General features: G+C 44.8%; 1 protein-coding gene and 1 non-coding gene across 3 annotated transcripts in view; one reads left to right on the forward strand and one right to left on the reverse strand.

The window, feature by feature from the left end:
• Nucleotides 1-7,291: 7,291 nt before the first annotated feature.
• On the reverse strand, nucleotides 7,292-7,364 carry TRNAR-ACG (transfer RNA arginine (anticodon ACG)). The gene has a single exon. It is a non-coding gene; the product is annotated as a tRNA-Arg (tRNA).
• Nucleotides 7,365-7,699: 335 nt separating this feature from the next.
• SACM1L (SAC1 like phosphatidylinositide phosphatase) overlaps nucleotides 7,700-19,138 on the forward strand; it is a 64,898-nt gene continuing 53,459 nt past the window's right edge. The window contains exon 1 of one of the 2 annotated variants that reach the window (XM_048838853.2): nucleotides 7,700-7,929. In XM_048838853.2, coding sequence (XP_048694810.1) covers nucleotides 7,892-7,929 — 38 coding nt within the window. In that variant the 5' untranslated portion in view covers nucleotides 7,700-7,891. The remainder of the gene's footprint in view (nucleotides 7,930-19,138) is intronic. The other variant, XM_048838852.2, reaches the window with a different exon arrangement.

Genomic DNA, 19,138 nt, shown 5'->3' on the forward strand with positions numbered 1-19,138 from the left:
ATTCCAACCGCAATTCATCCCTCCCCTCCCGCAATTTCAACACAGAAACCTAGCTCAAGCTCAGTCCATCCTTTTAGTAACTGTGTGCTCTGTCCCTGTAGCAATCTCCCGCAGGAAGTTATTGTTCTAAGCTTTCCTTCTGAGTGCTAGCTAGAGTCTCCTGCCCTCCTTGGTACTATAAATCTTTTCCTAAAGGTATTCTTGATCTTCTGAAAAAAGTTCTTTTAGAATATGTTTATTCTAAAGTGTCTCATTTATTTTTCACACCTGACTTAAAGGCATGTTGTCTTTTCTCTCATGTACAGATCTCCTCCCTGTTATTTTGAGACACTTCATTTTGAAATTGGTCCAGTGTCACCTTGAAGCATCTGATGTTGTCTTGAGCACAAATATTTCACTAATCGTGCCTCACCCTCCCAGTCTACAAACTGGAATTCCCTGTTCACTGAAAAATCTTCAATTTTTGACTTTTTCACTTTTCAACATGATTGATGTTGGCAGGGTACTATCTAAAATTATGCCTGTAAGGAAATATTTTCCATTTTTTGGAGACAAAATAGTAGGAAAAAAAACCAGCTGTACCAGTTTGTTGATACATGGGGTTCTCGCCACACCATGGGTGTAGTGTTAGGTACAAATCTAAGACTATTTACCTATTTTTTATTGGGACTAATAATTACATGGTCAGACTGCAGAACCACTTTAAAGTACCATATAACTCCTATTACTAGTCTACTACAGAATTGTTATTATTAAAGGAGAAAACTTACAAAAATAACGTGTGTGAATCCTGACAGCCTGGCAGAACTGAAGAAGCCTCACTGACTTGTCAACTCGTAACTAGACCCTCCTTCTCCACCATTACTTCTGAACGTTCCTTACAACAGACTAGAAGTCCTTTGGATGACTTGTCTATTCTGTGATCACAGGGTCTGATGACAGCTTGAGTAGCCACCCTAAAGCTGGCTTTAATCTAGCTACCTCAGGTCTCAGAGCAGTGAAACCGTGGCCTGTGCATGTTTCAGTGCAGGCAGTACAAGTCTGCCCAGAACCCTGGGTAATTATTCCTGGGACTAGCCTGTGCTGAAGCAACTTTGCTGCTCTGGGATCTGAGCTAGCTCAATTAATGCCTATTTACAGTGGTGCAAGTAGAAATCATTTCTTGCCGGTACTGCACTCATGCGAGGGACACAAGGGGTGGCAGGTGACCTCCCCACGTGACCCTCCATGTGACTCCTCCCTAGCCCACAGCTCCCACACTCTCCCCGTACCCTCCAACACCCCCCTTACCTGTCTAAAATTTTACAACTGCATCTGTTAAGCAGTTAAGCAATTGATCAAAACCACATTCTCTGATCTCTTGGGGCCAAATGCTGTCCCCATTGAAATCCAAAAGGAATTTTTCTATTGAGTTCAATGGGAACAGGCTTTGACATTTGGAGAGGAAAGAACAAAACCACTCAAGCAAGGGTTATGTTGTTTATAGCACAGGTATCAAAGGCTGCTGACATCTGATCTTTGTCCATCGCAAGGGAGAAATCAGCAATCAATGAGGCTAGAACAGTCTCTGTACCATATCCAACTCATAAGTCAATCTGCAAAGGATCAAGGAAATATGAAGGCTCCAGATTACCTTAAAGTCCTCAGTCCCTTGGTTAGAATGCTCCCATTAGTGTATGTTCATAGTCCAAAGGCTGGAGCAGGAAAGAGGCAAAATGGAGATGTTGCCAGGGCCAGGGCCTTTTAGCTTCTGCCAAGTGCGAAGTAAAGGGAAATCTGTTCTCACTGTGAAAGATGGTGTTTGGAGTCACACGGGCAAGTTATATGTCCATCATCCCCTCCCATATTCTAGTTAGAATGTTCACAAAAAGTCCATTAAGTGTAGACTGGTGTTTTCCAGGGTCCATTGTGAACTAAGTGTTAATGGTCCATTCAACTTGACTTGTCCCTTTGTGTGCTGGATAAATACCTTGTGGGCATTACCACAGGAGCAAACATGTAGTAAACATAGCTAATATTCATAACTTCAGATACCAAGATGAAAATACATGCATAGAAATAGCATAATTATAAGTACCAGGAATTTCATGTATATGACTACTCCTAAAAGAGATTCTGAAAAATCACACCATGTACCTGAGACCCTATGCGCTAGCACCATGCCCCACTGGAGTTTTTTTATCTGTTATGTAACAACAGAGATGGAACCAGTGACGTGACTCTGTTTAGCCTAAAAGGGCAAGGTTAATTTTTAGCTGTTCAGGTGTGAATGCACCTTTAGTCAGTGCGGCATACTGGCTGGCACACATTCAGGTTAATGGGCTTCAGTGTTCCTTTGCAGTTAAATTTTTAATGTTCATAAACCTGGTATGTGCTGAGGTTGTTTAAAGCATAATACAGGTTTTTAGGTTTGCAAATCTATGAACCTCTGCCTCTTTGAAATTTTATTGTTATTATTTATTCTTTTTCCTGGTCATAATGTGGGAGGGTATCCTCTCTGCCCTCTGCTCATGAGGTTATGTATGTGTCTTGTAGCAGACTTCTGAACACAAGTTGGAAGGAATTTTTTTTCAGTAAGTACGGACTGATTCTTTTCTCTTAGAAGGCATGTAATTTTTTCAGGTACGTGCTGATTAACACAAAACAATTGGGGCTGTTTAATTTTCTATGGAATTTGAAGAAAGTTTAGTTCAGCTATATTTTCCAGTACAGTGATGAAATGGGTGTTTATATATACAAACATTAACTACTCACCTTCCCCCAAAATATTTAGTATTCAGTCTGTTTATATGGAATATGGGAGTTGGGTGAGGAGCCATTTCAGCATATGTATGATTTATTAAAAGAAAAGGAGTACTTGTGGCACCTTAGAGACTAACCAATTTATTTGAGCATAAGCTTTCGTGAGCTACAGCTCACTTCATTGGATGCATACTGTGGAAACTGCAGAAGACATTATATACACAGAGACCATGAAACAATACCTTCTCCCACCCCACTCTCCTGCTGGTAATAGCTTATCTAAAGTGATCACTCTCCTTACAATGTGAATGATAATCAAGGTGGACCATTTCCAGCACAAATCCAGGTTTTCTCACCCCCCACCCCCATACACACACTCACTCTCCTGCTGGTAATAGTTCATCCAAAGTGATCACTCTCCCTACAATGTGCATGATAATCAAGGTGGGCCATTTCCAGCACAAATCCAGGTTTTCTCACACCCCTCCCCCCCATACACACACAAACTCACTCTCCTGCTGGTAATAGCTCATCCAAACTGACCACTCTCCTTACAATGTGTATGATAATCAAGGTGGGCCATTTCCAGCATAAATCCAAGTTTAACCAGAAGGTCGGGGGGGGGGGGGGGGAGGGGTAGGAAAAAACAAGGGGAAATAGACTACCTTGCATAATGACTTAGCCACTCCCAGTCTCTATTTAAGCCTAAATTAATAGTATCCAATTTGCAAATGAATTCCAATTCAGCAGTTTCTCACTGGAGTCTGGATTTGAAGTTTTTTTGTTTTAAGATAGCGACCTTCATGTCTGTAATTGCGTGACCAGAGAGATTGAAGTGTTCTCCGACTGGTTTATGAATGTTATAATTCTTGACATCTGATTTGTGTCCATTTATTCTTTTACGTAGAGACTGTCCAGTTTGACCAATGTACATGGCAGAGGGGCATTGCTGGCACATGATGGCATATATCACATTGGTGGATGTGCAGGTGAATGAGCCTCTGATAGTGTGGCTGATGTTATTAGGCCCTGTGATGGTGTCCCCTGAATAGATATGTGGGCAAATTTTAAGTAGCACTGTATCCTAAAATGCTTTATGGTATTGTACCCAAACATCGCATTTCAATGGGGGATTCAACTTCCTTTATAGGAACTAAACAGACTCCTGAAACTTGTACCTCAAAAGTGGTCCACAGACATGCAAATAGTCCCATTGTCTTCAATGGGATTGATCAAATGATTAAGGGTTTACAGGATTAGGTTCCAAGTTTGTAAATTGTTCTGGATGAAACTCACAATGCCTGAGCTGTCAGATCAGAAGGAGCTTCATTCGAATAAAGGTGGGAAGATGTGTGATAAGTCTTATCTCCGTTGCTAAAATGAAGAATATATTTTCAGCAAAATTCTTGGCAGATTCCTGAAGCAGCTGATTTAAGGCTGTCACTGTCCAGGGGCATTATAATCTTCACTTATAGTTCTCTCACCCATAAAGCTGGAAAATGAGGCATTTGTTTTCTTTGTTTTGCTGCTCCAGTTCCAGATAACAAAATGCATATTAGACTAGTTTGGCTGCAAAGAAGAATTCTATGTACACTGTGGACAACACTTGATTCCTGTCAGGATGCAGAAATGGGCTGACATCAGAATCCAAACATCCTCTGGTCAGTGCAAGCAGAGGCATTCCTCTAATGATTTGGACTTGACGTGATGCAGTATGGATGTCATAGATAATTCAGACCAATGGGGAGAAACAGAATCAAAAACACTTTTTAAACATCTTCTGTGTCTCCCTCCACCCCCCCACCCCCGCCCCAGGACTCCTGACCAACTTAACAGCACAATACATATGCTAACAAACTTAAACAAAGGCTTTGTTTAAGTTTCTCAGCATATGTATTGTGCTGTTAAAGCCATATAAAGAATAAATGCCCTCCCTAGCCCTGTGGAGCAGAGCGCAGCCCCCCCATGGGGGGGGTAGCCCCATGTCTTTCTGGCACCTGGTGCCCACTAAAAATAGCTTGCCGGTACTAGGTAGTGGAGGGTATCTCCCTCCTTGCACTACTGCTTGTCTATACGGCAAGTCAGTGTTCAGCAAGCTGGGGTGTAACCCTGTGCAGTAGATCAAAGCGCACCAGGGAACTTTTAGCATGCAGCAAGCAGGACCCAAGCTGCTAGGCTAGTGGGCTGTAGTTTCACACCCCAGCTTGACGTGCACTAAATTGCCAGATACACAAGCCCTTGGTCTGACACCGCCCCACCCTGTGAAAACACCTCCCCCCTTTTCTGCCCCCCCCCACCACTTTGGTCTTGTCTGGCTGGCTATTCCCATTTCCTCCTGAACTCCATCATTCATGTTCCTTCCTCAACCTCAAATATCCCCTCCCCCGCTCGGTTTTCCCCACCGCAGAGGCTGGATTAGGAGGAGCCAAGAGTGGGAAATCTCGTCACAGCGAGTCTATGGGGGGAATCAGTGGGGGTTTCTGACAGCAAGGGGGCAGGGTGGCATTCACTCCAGGCAAGCTCTCCCTTGCTAACATCCTAGCCAACCCCGACAAAGCTCTAGGAACAGCGTCTAACAATTAGCGTCTAACAATTAGCCAGTTTAAAGGTTAAGAGCTGACATATTGCCAAGCAATGAGACTGGCTCCCTAGTCCAGTTTAAGTCGGCAGCTAGGAAGGAGGTTGCGGTGGCATGAAGTAGAAGTCAGCTTGGAGACCCAGCTCTGTCGTGCGTTTCCAGTGGGGTGCTGGGATTTTTCAAAGCTGTTGCTATCAGAAGGGGTGGCAGGTGCTCAGCACCTCTGAAAACCAGACCATTGACCAATCTAGTTCCTAGTTTCCCCATCTGCAAAATGCGGACAGTGTTTCCCTACCTCAAAAGATCATTGTGATGCTTAATTCTTTATTCTTTGACGGCCAGGTTCCGCACGGGTGTGTGCAGTGAGGAAATGGCTCTCAAAGCAAATGACAATAGCTCTGACTGGTAGTGGCACCTTTCATTCAGGTTCCCTTCCCCCAGCCAATTAATTTTGAAAGCCCTTTTACGAAAGCTACATGGCAGTTGCAGATCAGACAACAGGGTCAGCTAGTCTGGAATCCTGCCCGCCGAGATGGTCGGTGCCTGAGGCTTCTGCACCTGGGTGTTTGTGCAAAGGCTTTCTTGGTAGTGGCAGGAGGAGATTCCTTTCCAGCTCCTTCAGGTGATCAAACACCACCCTGCATCGTGTGGCCTGGATGCTCTTGCGTTGTCTCCGGCTTGGCTCTCACACTTGCAAATGTTATAAAATGGGAGTTACCTGTGATACCCCCTGTTAAGAGCCCCCCATTGCTTTCCACTCTGATGAGTGAAGAAAAGCAAACAAGAGGGATCTGTGAGGGGAACAGCCAGCTTTGGGGGTTGTTTCCCCATTCTACTTGCCAAAATCAAGAGTCGGGGAAGCGGGCCCTGAGGTCGGGATCTATCAAATTCTCTGCCCCTTTCCAAATCTGCGAAGCAAACAGGAGCAAGCTACTGGAGCCAGTGTCTGTGTAATTTGCACATCTTCCCCCTCCACACTATGGAATACCCTTGAGCAGTAATATGCAGGGTTGCTGTTGCCATGTTGGTCCCCAGATATTAGAGAGACAGAGCAGGTGGAGGTAAGACTTACCTCACCTGCTCTTGAGCAGTAATGTCAGGGGTGTGGCAAGTGACACACACAGGAGTGAGGTGGTGTAATATCACATGAGAGGAGAATGATAGTAGAAGATTTAAAATCACATGGGCTCCTAGCTACCCAAAGGTGGCATCATCATATGGAGGTATAATGGCGCAGGCTCAGGAATGGGGGAATGGGGAGGTATAACAAAATATGGAGGCAGATAATGGCACAGGCATGACATAAGGTCATATAAGCACTAGTGGGGTTATAATGACACAGGGAAGGTGTGACACACAAACACGTGAGGGATGGTATGCTGGCACACAGAGAACAGGTACAGGGAGGCTGTCTGAAGGATAGGGTTATAATGGTGCAGGGGGGTGAGGGAATAAGCACATCAGCATGAGGGGCTGGAGGGTAGATGGAGTAGTTGGGGGTGTATGGCAGGGTGAGTGGGGGGGGTGTGGCAGGGGGAAAAGGGGAGGGCGGTAAGGGGTGTACAGAAGGTGAGTGGTGTTGGGGTGTACGGCAGGGGAAGCGGGTGTGGGGGGACCTGGCAGGGGGAGTGGGGAAGGGGGTATGGGTGTGTGGAAGGTGAGTGGTGTGGGGGTACAGCAGGGTGAGTGGGAAGGGGGTACAGAAGGTGAGGGGATATGGGGGTGTAGGGAAGGCGAGTGGTGTGGGGGAACAGGGGGCGCACAGCACAGCGAGTAAAGAAAGGGGGGTGTATGGAAGGTGAGTGGTGTCGGGAGGGATTCAGGGGGGTCACAGCAAGGTGAGTGGGGAAGGGGTGTGCTGTATTCCATATATCTCTATGGGGGTGAGTGATCGGGCTGTAGGTGACTGCAGGAAGCAGGAACAGTAAAATGAGGGTGCCTTGGCAGGAGGGGAAAAAAAAAATAATTAGCCGAGCCAGCCAGGAGTCGAACCTAGAATCTTCTGATCCGTAGTCAGACGCGTTATCCATTGCGCCACTGGCCCTGCTGAGAGTAAAATGTCTGGCACTCACTATGTAACTACTCATCGACCCCGCCTACACACACACAGTCCACTAACAGATGGGCGTTCGGATCCATGGGTGGGACTATGGAGGGATGTGCAGCCAATCAAAGCCCGTCTGTAGCTCCGCCCACCGCCCGGCCCCTCTCCTCCTCACTAGTTCCTAGGGGGCGGAGCTACAACAACACGCTTGGCCAATCCCTAGCCGTTTCGTCGAGCGTCTCACGCCCCTCTTCTCCCCCACCCTAGTGGTAGCCTCACAGTTGCACTGTCGCCTGATCACTAGGTGGCTCAGTGGGCGCGGTCAGAGCCGGAGACGCAGCCAATCACGGCAGGGGCAGTCATTCCCTTCCGTGTCTGGAGCCCGGCCGCTACAAGGTGTTTGGTTACGTTTGTCCTGTGCGAGGCCCCGTCCTCAAGACCGAGACGCGTCAGGGTCAGAAAGAGGAGGGAGTCCAGGACGTAGAAGGGAGCCGAGCCGGCAGCGGCGGGGCAGCCGGAGGGGGGCGATGGCGGCGACGGCGGGGGCCTATGAGAAGCTGAAGCTGTGAGTGACCCGGGGAAGCCACGCAGTCACCTGCCCCCCCCCCGCATCTGCCCAGTTACCTGGAGTCGCCGGGCAGCGGCGCCCCGCCCCTCCCCATCCTCCCCACCGCCCGTTGGCCGCTTCCCTCCAGCCTGCGTGCAGAGGGGTGACCCGCCTCCCGGCGGGGCGGGGCGGGGGGAGCCGGGCACGCGCAGAGGCCGGCCGGGTGGGGTCCGGCGGAGCCGCGGGAGGAGGGGGGTCGAGCCCCAGCCCGCGGCCGGGCTGCCAGGACCGTCTGGGCCGTGAGCTGGTCGGGGCAGGAGCACCGCGCAGCCTTCCCGCTTGTCCGCACGGGGGCTCTGGGGAGCTCCTAGCCCAGCTTCCTCTCCGGTCCCCTGGAGCACGGCCTGGCGACTGCGGGTCTCCGAGGAGTGGCTGCGCTGGGGGGAGAAAGGGAGACTCGGCTTGCAGTGTCAATCCCACTGGCTTTTCTGACAGGCTTCAGAGGAGCAGCCCTGTTAGTCTGTATCAGCGAAAAGAAGGAGGAGGACTTGTGGCACCTTAGAGACTAACACATCTATTTGAGCATAAGCTTTCCTGGGCTAAAACCCACTGAATCGGATGCATACAGCGGAAAACACAGTAGGAAGATTCTATATATACACACACAGAGAGAGAACACATGAAAAAATGGGTGTTGCCATACACACTATAATGAGAGCGATCAATTAAGGTGAGCTATTACCAGCAGCAGGAAAAAAACCTTTTATAGTGATAATCAGAATGGCCTATTTCCAACAGTTGACAAGAAGGTGAGAGTAACTGTGTGTGGGGGGAAGGAGGGATAAGCATGGGGAAATAGTTTGACTTTGTGTAATGACCCATCCACTCCCAGTCTTTATTCAAGCCTAATTTGATGGTGTCCAGTTTGCAACTTAATTCCAATTCAGCAGTCTCTCATTGGAGTCTGTTTTTGAAGGTTTTTTGTTGTAATATTGTGACTTTTAGGTCTGCAATCGAGTGACCAGGGAGATTGAAGTGTTCTCCCACTGGTTTTTGAATGTTATGATTCTTGATGTCTGATTTGTGTCCATTTATTCTTTTATGTAGAGACTGTCCGGTTTGGCCAATGTACGTGGCAAAGGGGCATTGCTGGCACATGATGGCATATATCCCATTGGTACATGTGCAGGTGAACAAGCCTCTGATAGTTTGGCTGATGTGATTAGGCCCTATGATGGTGTCCCCTGAATAGATATGTCATAGAATCATAGAATATAAGGGTTGGAAGGGACCCCAGAAGGTCATCTAGTCCAACCCCCTGCTCGAAGCAGGACCAATTCCCAGTTAAATCATCCCAGCCAGGGCTTTGTCAAGCCTGACCTTAAAAACCTCTAAGGAAGGAGATTCTACCACCTCCCTAGGTAACGCATTCCAGTGTTTCACCACCCTCTTAGTGAAAAAGTTTTTCCTAATATCCAATCTAAACCTCCCCCACTGCAACTTGAGACCATTACTCCTCGTTCTGTCATCTGCTACCATTGAGAACAGTCTAGAGCCATCCTCTTTGGAACCCCCTTTCAGGTAGTTGAAAGCAGCTATCAAATCCCCCCTCATTCTTCTCTTCTGCAGGCTAAACAATCCCAGCTCCCTCAGCCTCTCCTCATAACTCACGTGTTCAAGACCCCTAATCATTTTTGTTGCCCTTCGCTGGACTCTCTCCAATTTATCCACATCCTTCTTGAAGTGTGGGGCCCAAAACTGGACACAGTACTCCAGATGTCGAATAGAGGGGAACGATCACGTCCCTCGATCTGCTCGCTATGCCCCTACTTATACATCCCAAAATGCCATTGGCCTTCTTGGCAACAAGGGCACACTGCTGACTCATATCCAGCTTCTCGTCCACTGTCACCCCTAGGTCCTTTTCCGCAGAACTGCTGCCTAGCCATTCGGTCCCTAGTCTGTAGCTGTGCATTGGGTTCTTCCGTCCTAAGTGCAGGACCCTGCACTTATCCTTATTGAACCTCATCAGATTTCTTTTGGCCCAATCCTCCAATTTGTCTAGGTCCTTCTGTATCCTATCCCTCCCCTCCAGCGTATCTACCACTCCTCCCAGTTTAGTATCATCCGCAAATTTGCTGAGAGTGCAATCCACACCATCCTCCAGATCATTTATGAAGATATTGAACAAAACCGGCCCCAGGACCGACCCTTGGGGCACTCCACTTGATACCGGCTGCCAACTAGACATGGAGCCATTGATAACTACCCGTTGAGCCCGACAATCTAGCCAGCTTTCTACCCACCTTGTAGTGCATTCATCCAGCCCATACTTCCTTAACTTGCTGACAAGAATACTGTGGGAGACCGTGTCAAAAGCTTTGCTAAAGTCAAGAAACAATACATCCACTGCTTTCCCTTCATCCACAGAACCAGTAATCTCATCATAGAAGGTGATTAGATTAGTCAGGCATGACCTTCCCTTGGTGAATCCATGCTGACTGTTCCTGATCACTTTCCTCTCATGCAAGTGCTTCAGGATTGATTCTTTGAGGATCTGCTCCATGATTTTTCCAGGGACTGAAGTGAGGCTGACTGGCCTGTAGTTCCCAGGATCCTCCTTCTTCCCTTTTTTAAAGATTGGCACTACATTAGCCTTTTTCCAGTCATCCGGGACTTCCCCGGTTCGCCACGAGTTTTCAAAGATAATGGCCAATGGCTCTGCAATCACAGCCGCCAGTTCCTTCAGCACTCTCGGATGCAACTCGTCCGGCCCCATGGACTTGTGCACGTCCAGCTTTTCTAAATAGTCCCTAACCACCTCTATCTCCACAGAGGGCTGTCCATCTCTTCCCCATTTTGTGATGCCCAGCGTAGCAGTCTGGGAGCTGACCTTGTTAGTGAAAACAGAGGCAAAAAAAGCATTGAGTACATTAGCTTTTTCCACATCCTCTGTCACTAGTTTGCCTCCCTCATTCAGTAAGGGGCCCACACATTCCTTGGCTTTCTTCTTGTTGCCAACATACCTGAAGAAACCCTTCTTGTTACTCTTGACATCTCTGGCTAGCTGCAGCTCCAGGTGCGATTTGGCCCTCCTGATAACATTCCTACATGCCCGAGCAATATTTTTATACTCTTCCCTGGTCATATGTCCAACCTTCCACTTCTTGTAAGCTTCTTTTTTATGTTTAAGATCCGCTAAGATTTCACCATTAAGCCAAGCTGGTCGCCTGCCATATTTACTATTCTTTCGACTCATCGGGATGGTTTGTCCCTGTAACCTCAACAGGGATTCCTTGAAATACAGCCAGCTCTCCTGGACTCCTTTCCCCTTCAAGTTAGTCCCCCAGGGGATCCTGGCCATCCGTTCCCTGAGGGAGTCGAAGTCTGCTTTCCTGAAGTCCAGGATCCGTATCGTGCTGCTTATGTGGACAGAGTTGGCAACGAGCTTTGTTGCAAGGATAGGTTCCTGGGTTAGTGTTTTTGTTGTGTGGTGTGTGGTTGCTGGTGAGTATTTGCTTCAGGTTGGGGGGCGGTCTCTAAGCGAGGACTGGCCTGTCTCCCAAGATCTGTGAGAGTGAGGGATCGTCCTTCAGGATAGGTTGTAGATCCTTGATGATGCGCTGGAGAGGTTTTAGTTGAGGGCTGAAGGTGACGGCTAGTGGCATTCTGTTACTTTCTTTGTTGGGCCTGTCCTGTAGTAGGTGACTTCTGGTTACTCTTCTGGATCAGTCTGTTTCTTCACTTCAGCAGGTGGGTATTGTAGTTGTAAGAATGCTTGATAGAGATCTTGTAGGTGTTCGTCTTTGTCTGAGGGTTTGGAGCAAATGCGGTTATATCTTAGAGCTTGGCTGTAGACGATGGATCGTGTGGTGTGGTCTGGGTGAAAGCTGGAGGTATGTAGGTAGGAATAGCGGTCAGTAGGTTTCCGGTATAGGGTGGTATTTATGTGACCATCGCTTATTAGCACTGTAGTGTCCAGGAAGTGGATCTCTTGTGTGGACTGGTCCAGGCTGAGGTTGATGGTGGGATGGAAATTGTGTAAATCGTGGTGGAATTCCTGAAGGGCTTCTTTTCCATGGGTCCAGATGATGAAGATGTCATCAATGTAGCGCAAGCAGAGTAGGGGCATTAGGGGACGAGAGCTGAGGAAGCGTTGTTCTAAGTCAGCCATAAAAATGTTGGCATACTGTGGGGCCATGCGGGTACCCATCGCAGTGCCACTGATTTAAAGGTATACATTGTCCCCAAATGTGAAATAGTTATGGGTGAGGACAAAGTCACAAAGTTCAGCCACCAGCTTTGCCGTGACATTATCGGGGATACTGTTCCTGACGGCTTGTAGTCCAATTTTGTGTGGAATGTTGGTGTAGAGGGCTTCTACATCCATAGTGGCCAGGATGGTGTTTTCTGGAAGATCACCAATGGATTGTAGTTTCCTCAGGAAGTCAGTGGTGTCTTGAAGATAGCTAGGAGTGCTGGTAGCGTAGGGCCTGAGGAGAGAGTCTACATAGCCAGACAGTCCTGCTGTCAGGGTGCCAATGCCTGAGATGATGGGGTGTCCAGGATTTCCAGGTTTATGGATCTTGGGTAGCAGATAGAATACCCCTGGTTGGAGTTCTAGGGGGTGTGTATGTGCAGATTTGTTCTTGTACTTTTTCAGGGAGTTTCTTGAGCAGATGGTGTAGTTTCTTTCGGTAACCCTTTGGGATCAGAGGGTAATGGCTTGTAGAATGTGGTGTTAGAGAGCTGCCTAGCCTCTTATTCATATTCCAATAAGAATTCACATTCTTATTCATGATGATGACAGCACCTCCTTTGTCAACCTCTTTGATTATGATGTCAGAGTTGTTTCTGAGGCTGCGGATGGCATTGTGCTCTGCATGGCTGAGGTTATGGGGCAAGTGATGCTGCTTTTCCACAATTTCAGCCCGTGCTTGTCGGCAGAACCACTCTATGTAGAAGTCCAGTCTACTAAAACCACGCTGGAAGGCAAACAGAGGGCGAAAGAAAAGTACGCATCCGATGAAGTGAGCTGTAGCTCACGAAAGCTTATGCTCAAATAAATTGGTTAGTCTCTAAGGTGCCACAAGTACTCCTTTTCTTTTTGAGAATACAGACTAACACGGGGCTGTTACTCTAAAACCTCTCCAGCGCATCATCAAGGATCTACAACCTGTCCTGAAGGATGATCCCTCACTCTCACAGATCTTGCCCGTTGCCAACTCTGCCCACGTGTCTATTCAGGGGACACCATCATAGGACCTAATCACATCAGCCACTCTATCAGAGGCTTGTTCGCCTGCACGTCTACCAATGGGATATATGCCATCATGTGCCAGCAATGTCCCTCTGCCATGTACGTTGGCCAAACCGGACAGTCTCTACATAAAAGAATAAATGGACACAAATCTGACGTCAAGAATTATAACACTCAAAAACCAGTGGGAGAACACTTCAATCTCCCTGGTCACTCGATTGCAGACCTAAAAGTCACAATATTACAACAAAAAACCTTCAAAAACAGACTCCAATGAGAGACTGCTGAATTGGAATTAAGTTGCAAACTGGACACCATTAAATTAGGCTTGAATAAAGACTGGGAGTGGATGGGTCATTACACAAAGTCAAACTATTTCCCCATGCTTATCCCCCCCCCACCACACACACACACACAGTTACTCTCATCTTCTTGTCAACTGTTGGAAATGGGCCATTCTGATTATCACTATAAAAAGTTTTTTTCCTGCTGCTGGTAATAGCTCACCTTAATTGATCGCTCTCATTATAGTGTGTATGGCAACACCCATTTTTTCATGTGTTCTCTCTCTGTGTGTGTATATATATATATATAGAATCTTCCTACTGTATTTTCCACTGCATGCATCCGATTAAGTGGGTTTTAGCCCAGGAAAGCTTATGCTCAAATAGGTGCCACAAGTACTCCTCGTTCTTATTACTGGCTTTTGTGGTTTTAAGGGGGATCCTCTTTTTCTTAGTGTAACCAGGGGCTTGTTAAATCCTGGCACTTTCTAAGTGAAGGAATTAAGCGGACATGCTTGTCCATGCTTGGTGTCTTGTTTTGATTGGCTAATTAAGCGGTTGACTTTCCATTTACCTGCCTTGTTACTTTTCAGGAAAGTTTTGGATCTGTAAACAGTGCCTGGTGCAAGGGAACAAGCCAAAGCTGCTACTTGATTGCCTGTTGGGTAACTACCTCAGTAAAGCAAGTAGTGATACCCAGGAGCCTTCTGGTGAATATATGAACACTAAAGTAAAGTTTTGGAAATAGCTTTAGTGTTGCAATAGTATTTGCCAACAGTCAGTTCCTCAGGCATCACTGCCTGGTTTGTTGTACAGCTCTGTTGTCAGTTGTCAAATGAAGTAAACAGCAGTAATTTCTGGTTTCTTTTTCTTCCAGGTTTGGGGTAGGCATGGTGGTTTTTTTTTTTTTTTTTTTTTAGGAGCTTGAGACATGGCTTCCCCACTAAAAACCTGTAACCTTCTGATTTGTTTACTTTTTAAATAATATAACGGGGAGAACAGAACCTCCTATGTTTTCATGTGCCAGATGACATTTAAATGTTTTGTTTCATTCAGCAAATAAAATTACATTACAGGCCCAATATCGAGTAAGACTAAGGAGGCATGTGTTGGAAGACCTTAGTTTTGGCACTTGGAATTTCCTGGGAAAAATTATATTTTATACTGAAACTTTTCATGCTTGGTCTAAACCCATATGTGAAGTGCGTGTGTGGTGTTTGGTTTTTTTGGCAGTGAAGGAGAGGGAAAGAGGGAAGGGAGGAGGAGGAAGCTCTGTATTCTTATAAAGGTGTTTGAGGTATTTCACATGTTTGGAGAACAAAAGTCCATGCTGGGTATGAACTTTTTAAAATTAAGCCACTTTTGTTGTCTTAAGGCAAAAACAGCATCCAGATGATATTTTAAGCCTCGCTTTTGGACAATAATTAGTCAAACAAAATTTAACCAAAATTTCTGAAGCAAAACACTGTCTCCTTTTGGAATGAGAACAAATCATAAGGAATTTCAGCCCACTGTTTAACTCTGTATATAATCTTAATTATATAATTACAGCATTTGACCTGTTTGCTCTGGTATGAGTATATTTATTGGCAAGAGAGCTGTTCTTGGGGGATTTGTTTAACCCCTGTTATAGATTTGTTGACTCTGGCATGTGTAGTCTGAGCTGTGATTAAAATCAACACCAGGAACAGAAGAAAGCTTTTCTGAAGTGTCATTATGTGGAAATTATAGTCCCTGCAGGCACTTAGGAAAGTGAGTCAGTGGTACTACACGCATATTTAAAGTGAATCAAACACAAGTATTTGTAAAATCAGTGTCATAGTGATCACTGAGTCTTAAAGACTGTTGAACAGAATATACTAGGAAGCAGGTATGTTTGCAGAGTGCCTCAAAGAAACTTTTTGATGTTGTGTAGTTAGTCTTAAATCCACATCAAAGTTCCTAAATTAATGTTAGTCATGGAAAAATCATTTACTGTTCAAAGAAGAATGTTTGTTTCCTTCTTAAACTTGAGCAACATAAATTATACTGTATTCAACTTTTTAAAAAATAGCATACACACAACTAAATATTTTTGTATGATGTCATTCTGAGTTGATATCCATTTTCAACTGGAACAGATGATAATGCTTAGGTTAAAAATATTTCCATGAAAATTACTGTTAACCTGCAGTTAACAACAATATTTGGGGTTCATTCTGTACTACAAGGACTTTAATCTAATAGAAAGGAAGTCTGTGTATATTCATTGTAGCAGGGTTTCATTGGATGGACCATTATTGATAAAATTCCTGATTCCAGTTATCAAAAACCAGTTTCACAAAATTCTACTTGCTTGCTCACTCATCAAAAAATGTACTTCAATTTGACAAACACTATCTTTTCTTTATTGTTGTTACTCTCACTGTGAGGATGAATAAGCAGAATGATATTCCTGGAATGGTAAGTCAGCTTTGTAAGGCTGACATAAACCTAAGTTTTCAAGGGTGATCAGATAAATGTTACTTGCTGGAAGAATCTGCAGGTATCTTCAGAATCAAAGCCTGTATCAATTATTTGCTTCATAGCACAATTTCTTGGCTTCTTTCTTTCCTTCTTGAGAGAGTCCCTTAGATAGGCCGCCTCCTTGATGGCTATGAAAAGCTACACAAATACTGGGAGGAAATCCACTGAGAATTATTCAGTGAGGTCTGTACTGAACATTCCTGCCTGATTAGCAAAAAGCTTACTGCCAAATATTTACATCGTGTCTGTCATAGAAAAACAGTAAAAAACCCACCTCCTTATAATTAGTCATTTTAATCCTATGGAGGGAGGACCTGGTCTGACCAGAAAGGAGTGTATTTAAAAAGAAAAAAAGAGAGCCAAACTTATGTGTGGTTTTTGTTTTTGTGTAGAAGAGGACAAATTGGTGATTTACAGCTGGCATAAGCCATTGAATTAAGAAATTTTCTAGAAGTTCCCAGAACTCTGCTTTGGTTGGGGGTGGGAGGCAAGCAATTACACCTCTTGACTCAAGACTAAACATTAAGGGGAATGGATGCATGATGTTCCTATCATAAGGCGGTGGCCAATATTTGTTGCTTTATTTAAAAAGAATGCTGAGCTAATGTGATTGATTTTGTATTAATTTTCACATCCAAAAAATATAGATGGAATTACAGCTACTTATAGCTAGTATGTTACCAAATATCACACATTTCACAGGATATCCAATAAAATTATGTAACTTTACGCTTATCAAAGCTGCAAGATCATACAATACAAAATCAGACAATATTACACAGACAACCTATTAAGGGGGGATAATAACAATAGAGATATTAAAATAGACACACAAAAAAAAGGGGAGGGGCGGGGGAAGAGGGAAAGGAAAAGTGGAGCGGTCAAGTGGAATGCCGTTCTTTGAACTATCTCAACATTCTTTATCCAAGTATATCAAGAAATAGAGACCTCAATTGTTTTCTACACTGATAAGCTATTGTTTCTTTGGCTGCTAACTCAGACAGGTCTGAATACCACTGCTCTATTATTGGCATAAGTCTACTCCTTTTTTGTAAAATCATGTGTTTGATGAACATTACAGCCCTCAAGAACTAAAATATTTGTGGTGAAGTTGAACCCACTGCAGTAGGCACATAACCTATGATATAACTTCAGCTGGGATTTGGTTGCTGAAGCCAAGCACTATTTTTACTCTTGTGTCCACCTCTTTCCATGGTGTCTGACTGTTGGACAGTCCCATAACATATGCATGAGGGCTCATTTTTCTTTATTACAGCATGCACAGACATCTGAAGACGGGGCCCCCGTCTTGCACAACCTCTGGGATGCAATACATTTTGAATAGAATCTTTTGCTATATCAGGCATAGCTTGAGATCCACAGGGCCATTTTTAACATTCTGTAATATGCCCTGCCATTGGGAATCTTTCTAAGGGCTGTGATAACTCTCCTTCCCATGCTTTCATAAAGAACTCCAGACTAGTGGAGTTCTCTTCAGTAGTAATGCATACATAGTGGACATAGGCCTGGATAGTCTGTGAAGCATTTCTAAAGTACCCAGTAGCTCTGGGGCATCTGGACCAAACTGATTTGTTAGCAGTTGTCTTAGTTGCAAGTTCTGCTAGTCCATTGAGGGTGGCAGGTCATATCAGAAATGTAGGATTGGAAGGGACCTTGAGAGGTCAAGTTCATGCCACAGCACTGAGGCAGGACCAAGTAAACCTAGCCCATCCCTGACAGGTGTTTGTCCAACCTGTTCTTAAAAACCTTCAATGATGGTGATTCAACAGTGTCTCTTGGAAGCCTATTCCAGAGCTTAACTACCCTTATAGTTAAGTCTTTCCTAATACCTAATTTAAAATTGCCTTGTTTCAGGTTAAGCACATTACATTCACTGAAGGCAGGACAAGAAGTATAGAACAATTGATCACAGTCCTCTTTATAGCAGCCCTTAATATATTGAAGATCGTTATTGGGTCCCTCCTCAGTCTTTTCAAGATTAAGTATGTCCAGATTTTTTAACTTTTCCTCACAAGACAGGTTTTCTAAACCTTTTATCATTTTTGTTATTCTCCTCTGTACTCTGTCCAATTTTTCCACGTTTCCTAAACTTTGGTGCCCAAAATTGGAGACAGTGCTCCAGCTGAGGCCTCACCTGTTCCAAGCAGAGCAGGACAGTTACCTCCTGTGTCTGACATACTACTTTTCTGTTAGTACACCCCAGAATATTTTCATTTGTACATCATGTTTACTCAGATTCAATTTGTGATCCAGTATAACTTCCAGATCCTTTTCAGCAGTGCTACCACCTAGCCGGTTATTCCTCATTTTACAGATATGCATTTGATTTTTGCCTTCCTAAGTGAAGTACTTTGCACTTGTCTTTTATTGAATTTTGTTGATTTAGGACCAATTCTCCAATTTACGGTCCTTTTGAATTCTAATCCTGTACTTCAGTGTGCTTGCAACCCTTTCCAGCATTGTGTCACCTACAGATTTTATAAGCATACTTGCCATTCTGTTATCCAGTCATTAAGGAAAATACTGATTTTTCCAGGCCCAGAAATTGCTCCTGAAGGACCCTACTAGATATGTTCTCCCAGCCTGACAGCACATCTTTAACTTTTTGAGTACAGTCTTTCAGCCAGCTGTGCACCTACTTTATAGTAATTTCATGTGGACCTCATTTCTCTTATTTGCTTATGAGAATGTCATGTGGGATTTTGTGAAAAGCCTTACTAAAATCAAGATACATCACGTACTATTGCTTCCACCCATCCAGTAATGCTGTCAAAGAAGGAAATGAGGTTGGTTTGGCATGATTTGTTTTTGACAAATCTATGCTGGCTATTCCTTATTACCTCATTGCCCTCCAAGTGCTTATAAACAGATTGTTTAATAACTTGTTCCAGTATCTTTCTAGGTATCAAAGTTAAGCTGACTGGTCTATAATTCCACAGGTCCTCTTAGTACCTATAGGGGCATTAAAAAGGGGAATGTTTGCCCTTTTCCAGTCTTCTGGGATGTCCCCTATCCCCCAGGAGTTCTCAAAGATAATTGCTAATGGTTCTGAGATTTTCAGCAAGTTCCTTAAGTACCCTAAGATGAATTTCATCAGGCCCTGCTGATATGAATACATCTAATTTGTCTAAATATTCTGTAACCTGTTCTTTCCCTA

Source organism: Caretta caretta, chromosome 2, assembly GCF_965140235.1.
Source record: "Caretta caretta isolate rCarCar2 chromosome 2, rCarCar1.hap1, whole genome shotgun sequence".
Lineage (NCBI taxonomy): Eukaryota > Metazoa > Chordata > Testudines > Cheloniidae > Caretta > Caretta caretta.